The sequence below is a fragment of the Arachis duranensis genome, chromosome 1, assembly GCF_000817695.3.
Source record: "Arachis duranensis cultivar V14167 chromosome 1, aradu.V14167.gnm2.J7QH, whole genome shotgun sequence".
NCBI classification, from domain to species: Eukaryota; Viridiplantae; Streptophyta; class Magnoliopsida; order Fabales; family Fabaceae; genus Arachis; species Arachis duranensis.
This window is the reverse complement of record NC_029772.3, coordinates 9,316,823-9,324,370: the sequence shown is the minus strand read 5'-3', so window position 1 is coordinate 9,324,370 and position 7,548 is coordinate 9,316,823. Positions and strand designations below refer to the sequence as shown.

Sequence of the window (7,548 nt, the reverse complement as noted above, 5' to 3'; positions counted from 1 at the left end):
AAAAATATACTTTATCTTATTTATATAAATACACATGATGTCTTATTCAATTCACTTTTAATTTTCACAAATATACATTTAATTTTACTTTTCTGATTTTATATAAGGGAAATTTTTTTACGTCTATAATTTTTTTACTTAAATTATTTAAAAGTAAAAATTAAAAAAACCCCACTCTTTTATTTTTAAATTCTACATATAACATTTAGATACCATAAAAAAAAATCTTCATATAAACATATTAACCCACCGCTTTCTTTCATTTTTCAATCATCACATACATACTCATCTTAATATTTATTTCATATATATCTTAACACATTCATAAACAACGGCAATTATCTTTTACTTTTTATGCATATCCTCTCTACATAGACTAATTAATAACCTTGCTCTATGGTTACAAAGGCTACTATCCTCATTGTTAGTTTTCAACTGTATTTTCTTCAGTTTAGTAAATTAAAGACTAATTTATTGTGATACTAAATTTTATTTAAGAGTTTATTATTGGCCAATAAATTATTGTATTTATAAGACAAAATTTGAATCCCAACATTAATTTAAACAGACTGATAAATTAACCACTAGGCCAACTTAATTTAATTTATTATCCTCATTGTTAAAGTAAATAAAAGAGTCAAATGGTAAGATGTAGTTTATCTATATGTGCATGTAGGGATCTCAAAGATACATTTACTTCAATGTGGCATTTTATAGCTAAAAAAATCTTAACTTTAGGAATAACAACGCAATTTGTATTTATGGATATCCAATCCACACTTACCTTATTAAAGGGATTTAATTATTCTATCACTCTTTATAATTTTATTAAATTTTTAATTAAATTTTTATATTTTTTAATTAAATTTTGTTATAAATTTTGTAATTAAATTTCTATCGTGATAAAAATGTTAGAATTAACAGAATATTCTGTTAAACAAAACGAATATACTTAATATTTGACTGAATATTCTGTATAATTTAATAAAATATTTCATTAATTTTAATATTTTTGTCACGATATAAATTTAATTATAAAATTTAATTAAAAAAATATAAAAACTTAATTAAAAATTCAATAAAATTATAAGAATCGAGAGAATAATTAAACTTATTAAAACAGATAATTACCTGACTCTATATTAGCTAGATTTTTATCGGAATAGAAAGAGATCAGAATTTAAGTATATTCTATATATATAGAAAATAATGATGTATATCCAATTTTTAATATTATTTTATTATATTTTTCTCTTTCTTGACAAGTTCTGCCGACAATTTCTTTTTTTCTTTTTCAAGCATCGCTAAATTTAGTTGAGTGTTCCCATCTTTGTGGTGCCAACACTGGCGATAGAAAAACTTTGTACAGTTGTTGAAGTGATTGAGCAACTAGACACTGTTATTACGAAAAGAAACAAAATGGGACCATAACATCCAATAATTGGCTTATTATTTACAACACAGACGATCATATAAAACACATGGGGTTTTAAGAAAGGTTTATTTTAAGGTGAGTTTTATGATGTAGAAAGAAAGATTTTTTTATATGTGTATGTTTGTGTTATTAAAAAGGTAGTGTGACAAGTATTTAAAAAGAGAGTAAATCAAAAGACAAAATTTAATATGTTATAAATAAAATATAGTATATTTTGTCTTATGTAACATATAAATAATGTATTGATTAAATAGGTTAATTATATTTATGTTAATTAATTATTAAAGATAATATTAGACCTTGTATGATTTTTTTATTTTTGGACTTTTTGAATGTACACTCTCTCTCTCCAAAAATATTAACTTTACACACAAAAATTTATTAATATTTATTTATTTTAATATATACCTTTTTTTCTTTTTTGATGACTTAGATATATTTACATATTTTAACCGACAAAAAAACATATAACTTTATGTATTTATACACATTTAAATTAATGGTAATTATTAATATTTATTTATTTTAATATATTCCATTTTCCTTTTTTGATGACTTAGATATACTCAATTTCACAAATATAAAAATGTATTTACATATTTTAACCAACAAAAAAATATATAATTTTACATATTTACATACGTTTAAATTAACGGTAATATTTATATATATTTAATTTAAATATTATATCAATATATCTGTCAATATTATTCTGGGTACATATAGATATTTATAAAAAAATATTATTCAAACACCACATATTCTTGACATCTTATAAAAATAGTTTGTTATTAATTATTTATATATTTAAATTTTTTTAATTAATAAAACAAAAAAAATTATATTTAATTGTTTAAAAAATATTGATGTCAAAATAGCATTTGTAATACTGCCATTTTTATGGTGTAGCAAGAGAGAATATATATTTTGGGAGAGTTGATTTTTTTAAAAAATGAAAATTGTAATAAGAAATTTTGTTTTTTGTTATAAAGGGAAATTAAAAATAAATTAATTTTAATATGGTGTTAGTATAAAATAATTTTATATTTACATCTAATGACGTAACACTACGTAAAAAAAATAATTATTTTTTATAGACAGTGTGAATTGTCATCCAAAAGACGAAATATAATTACACAACTGTGTAAAACACATTTTACACTGTCAATACATCAAAATTAAACTCACTAAAAATTCCAATAATAATCCATACTCTAAGACATACAATCTTGGGTGGATGGAACAACCTTATAGATCTTAGAATTTCAACAATAATTCTCACGGCGGTTTTCAACAGAACAATCATAATAACCGCTAATTTCAGTCTCATCAACAACAACCATCTCAGCAGGCAAACTCTCAATTCCAACAAGATTCTAATTGGGAGATGAGGAGGAGTTTTATACAGAAAACCAGAGCCTCCATTAGAAATTTGGAGGTACAAATGGGCCAACTGAGCAAGCAAATACATGAGAGGTCTACAAATACAATTTAAAACTTGGAGATTCGGATGGGTCAATTAGCCACAAAAGTTAATGAAATTGATAAGAGGACCATTAATAGTCTTCCTGGTAACACAATTTCAAATCCAAGAGAGGAATACAAGGCCTTTCTAAAATAACATGTAAGTTACCATTTATGACGTGTCAAATTTTAATTGGTTATCATCTTAACCATAATTAGATTATTTTGTAATTTATCATTTGAGATGGGTAATGATATAATTTCTTAAAATATCAAACTCCCACTTATGTTACCTTTTTACTCCTCCATTCTTTCTTCATGGCGTAGCTTCGCCATCGTCGTTGTGACGAGAAGAGCCAACATCGTCTCATCATTTCTGATCTTCTGTCCTCTCACTCGATCTCTCTTTTTACAATGGATCACTCCTTATCAACATAATTAATTGTTAGTTTGGTTATTAAAATTTTTTATTAAAAAATATATCTTTATTTAGTTATAGAACATATACTTCGTATATAAAATATATATAATATATAATATAATAAATCTATTCAAAGTACTTAAAAATATAATTAAAATCAGGAATATACAAATATAATAATAAAATTTGTATTTTAAATAAGTAAACATCTTTTATCATACATAAATTATTTAAAAAAATGAATAAATAATTAAAATTAATAACACAAATTTAAAATGATAAAATTTAACTTTCTTACAAGTATTTTTTATAGTATTTTTATTCTTTTAAATTTTAATTTATTAGTACTTTATTATTTACTTAATAATTAAATAAATTATTTTTATAATTTTTTTGTATTATCTTAAAGAAGAGATCAATGTAACAATTTAAAAAATAACATAAAAATGATATTTTAAATAAAAAATAGTTAATATTAAAATTTTTAAATGCAAAAATAAATTGTATAAATATTTAAGAGATAAATATAAAATACATGCCTAAAATAAATAAAACAGACAAAAATAATTTTCTATTTCTCAAGATTACTTCTATTTATATGTTTTATTTATTTTAGGCATGTATTTTATATTTATCTCTTAAATATTTATATAATTTATTTTTGTATTTAAAAATTTTAAAATTAAATATTTTTTATTTAAAATATTATTTTTACGTTATTTTTTAAAATGTTATATTGGTCTCTTTTTTTAAGATAATACAAAAAATAATTTCTCATAAAAATAATTTTTTAAATATTAATTAAATAATAAAATATGAANAAAGAATAAAATATTATAAAAAATACGGTAAAAATGTTAGATTTTATTATTTTAAATTTGTGTTATTAATTTTAACAATTTATTCAATTTTTTTAAATAATTTATATATGATAAAGCATATGTTTACTTGTTTAAAGTACAAATTTTACTATTATATTTATATGTTTATAATTTTAATTATATTTTAAGTACTCTAAATAGATTTACTTTATTATATTCTATTATATTTTACATATAAACATATATTTTATTATGTAATTAAATAAAGATATATTTTTTTAATAAAAATTTTAATAATCAAACTAACCATTAATTATATTAGTAAGTAGTGATCCACAGCAGCAGAAAGAGGGATCGAGTGAGATGACATCAGCATTAGGAAGGACGGAAATTCAACGACGTAGTTAAGAAATGATGCACTGAAGATTACTGTGAGAGGGCAGTAGATAACGACGACGACTGCGATGTTTGGAAGGAACGAAGCTACGCGATAAAGAAAGAATTGAGGAGTGGAAAAATATTTCAATCTATAGAAGTGAGATTTTGATATTTTAATAAATTATACCATTACCCATCTCAAATAATAAATTACAAAATAATCCAATTATGGTTAAGATAATAACCAATTAAAATTTGATACATCATGAAGGATAACTTACATATTATTTTAGAGGAGGTTGAATAGTATTCACCTAAAATAAAATAAGTTTAGTATTTCTTAATTATATAATATAATAAAAATAATAATAAATGACAAATTCTCAAATATTAAATAAAGTATATAATTAAATAATATTTGAAATGTTAAAAACAAAATTAAAATAAATTAAATGCTAAAGTTTTTTTAATTTTTTAAAAATATAACTTTATTTTATTTATATAGATAACATAACACATGATGTCTTATTCAATTCACTTTTAATTTTCACAAATATACATTTATTTTTACTTTTCTGATTTTATATAAGGAAAATTTTTTGTCTATAAATTTTTTTATTTAAATTATTTAAAAGTAGAAATAAAAAAAAACTTATTCTTTTATTTTTAAATTCTACATATGAAATTTAGACACCATAAAAAATCTTCATATAAACATATTAACCCACCACTTTCTTTCATATTTCAATCATCACTTACATACTCTTAATATTTATTTCATTTTTCTTTATATGCATATCCTCTCTACATAGACTAATTAACCTTTGTCATTGTTGGTTTTTTATGGTATTTTTTAATTCAATAAGACAAAGATTAATTTACTACGATATTAAGCTCTATTTAAAAATTTATCGTTAGTTAATGAGTTATTATATATACAAAACATAATTTAAACTTCCTAAATTTAAATAGACTAATAAATTAACTATTAGATAGAGCAATCCAATTTAATTTATTATCGAAATTGTTAAAGTCAATAAAAGAGTCAAATGATAGATGTAATGTATCTATATGTGCATGTAGGGATCTCAAAGATACATTTACTTTAATGTGGCATTTTATAGCTAAAAAAAATCTTAAACTTTAGGAATAATAACGCAATTTGTATTTATGGATATCCAATTCACACCTGTCTTATTAAAGCAGATAATTACCTGACTCTATATTAGACAGATTTTTATCGGAATAGAAAGAGATCAAATTTTAAGTGTACCCTATAAAATAATGATGTATGTCCAATTTTTAATATTATTTTATTATATTTTTCTCTTTCTTGGCAAGTTCTGCCGACAATTTCTTTTTTTCTTTTTCAAGCATCGCTAAATTTAGTTGAGTGTTCCATCTTTGTGGTGGCAACACTGGCGAAAGGAAACAAAATGGGACCATAACATTCAATAATTGGCTTATTATTATTTAGAACACAAACGATCATATAAAACACATAGGGTTTTAAGAAAGGTTTATTTTAAAGGTCAACTAAAAGAAATGTGTTATTAATTATATTAATTAAAATTTGTGTTATGTAATAATAATTTTGTGTATTCACATCAGTTTCTAACATTAGTAAATGAAAAACAGAAACTTTGTTTTCCTTAGTTTGTATATTTATTTGGAGACAATTATTGGGTTTTTATTTTTTTATATTCATTGAAAACATAATGTATTTACTATTTTTTTAATGAATTTAATAAAAAATAAAAAAATATTATAATTCTCGTAAATTTTGGCAATTAATCCACGGCTTTGAATCTCCCTAACTCTAATTTAAAAAAAAAGTTATAAAATGATAAATACATCTATAAATACCCATCAAGTATGTAGTTGGACCAACAATCAAATCCACAAGCTCTATAATCAAATTAAGCTTTTCTTTCCCAAAAGAAATTTTAGGCAGCATGGCAGAAGATCAACCCTCCCTTTTGCAAAAATTTGTTCAAGATGAGTTACCCCAAGAACTTAGGGATTTGGTATCAAACCTGCCAATGGAAAATGGTTGGGCAGAAAAACACCTTTACCAATACCAAGGCTTTTGGTACAACCCTTTTATCCTTCAAGCCCTAGTAACTCTTCAAAAGCACTTTCATGCAAATGACAATGATATCTTCCTTGTTTCAATTCCAAAATCAGGCACCACTTGGCTTAAGGCATTAGCATTTTCCATAGTAAATAGAAGTAAGTATCCGAATTTCCAAAATCACCCTTTGATCAATAATAACCCTCATGCTCTTGTACCCTTTTTGGAGTTTGACCTAAATTCCAGCAATGAGTTTCTTCCTAATTTCAACTCGTTGTCGCGGTCATCATCGTTATTCTCTTCTTCTCCAAGGATCATATCCACTCATTTTCCCTATGTCTCGTTACCGAATTCAGTAAAAGAATCGTCTTGTAAGATAGTATACCTTTGTAGAGATCCTAAAGACATTTTAATTTCACGTTGGCATTTTACAAACAAATTGCGAAAAGGAATCACAGACAACTTCTCACTTGAAGATGCTTTTGAGATGTTTTGCAAGGGAGTGAGTCCTGGTGGACCCTTTTGGGATCACATGTTAGGGTATTGGAATGAAGGTATGAAAAGTTCAAATAATAAGAAGATAATGTTTCTAAAGTATGAAGAGATCAAAATGAATCCATTGCTTGTTTTGAAAGAACTAGCTGAATTTTTAGGGTTTCCTTTTTCTAGAGAAGAAGAAGCTGTTGGAGTGATGGATGATATCTTAAAGCTTTGTAGTTTTGATAATTTGAGCAATTTGGAAGTGAACACCAATGGAAAGACATCTTTTGGAGTAGAAAACAATATTTTTTTTCGTCGTGGCCAAGTTGGAGATTGGAAAAACTATCTCACAACAGAGATGGTTGAAAAATTGAACAATATTATTGCAAATAAATTGACTGAACATGGGATTCAATTTTAGATGATTATTGTAATAATAATGTTATGACATATAATAAATAATTTTTTTTTCTAA

General features: G+C 23.4%; 1 protein-coding gene across 1 annotated transcript; it reads left to right on the top strand.

Annotated features, from left to right (window-relative positions):
• Window positions 1–6,405: 6,405 nt before the first annotated feature.
• On the top strand, window positions 6,406–7,548 carry LOC127744827 (cytosolic sulfotransferase 5-like). The gene has a single exon (XM_052257463.1). It carries the CDS (start codon window positions 6,475–6,477, stop codon window positions 7,492–7,494), a length of 1,020 nt encoding a protein of 339 aa, XP_052113423.1. The 5' UTR covers window positions 6,406–6,474; the 3' UTR covers window positions 7,495–7,548.

Coding starts and splice junctions, on each gene's coding strand:
- LOC127744827 (XM_052257463.1), top strand. CDS start 6,475: ATGGCAGAAGATCAACCCTCCCTTTTGCAAAAATTTGTTCAAGATGAG.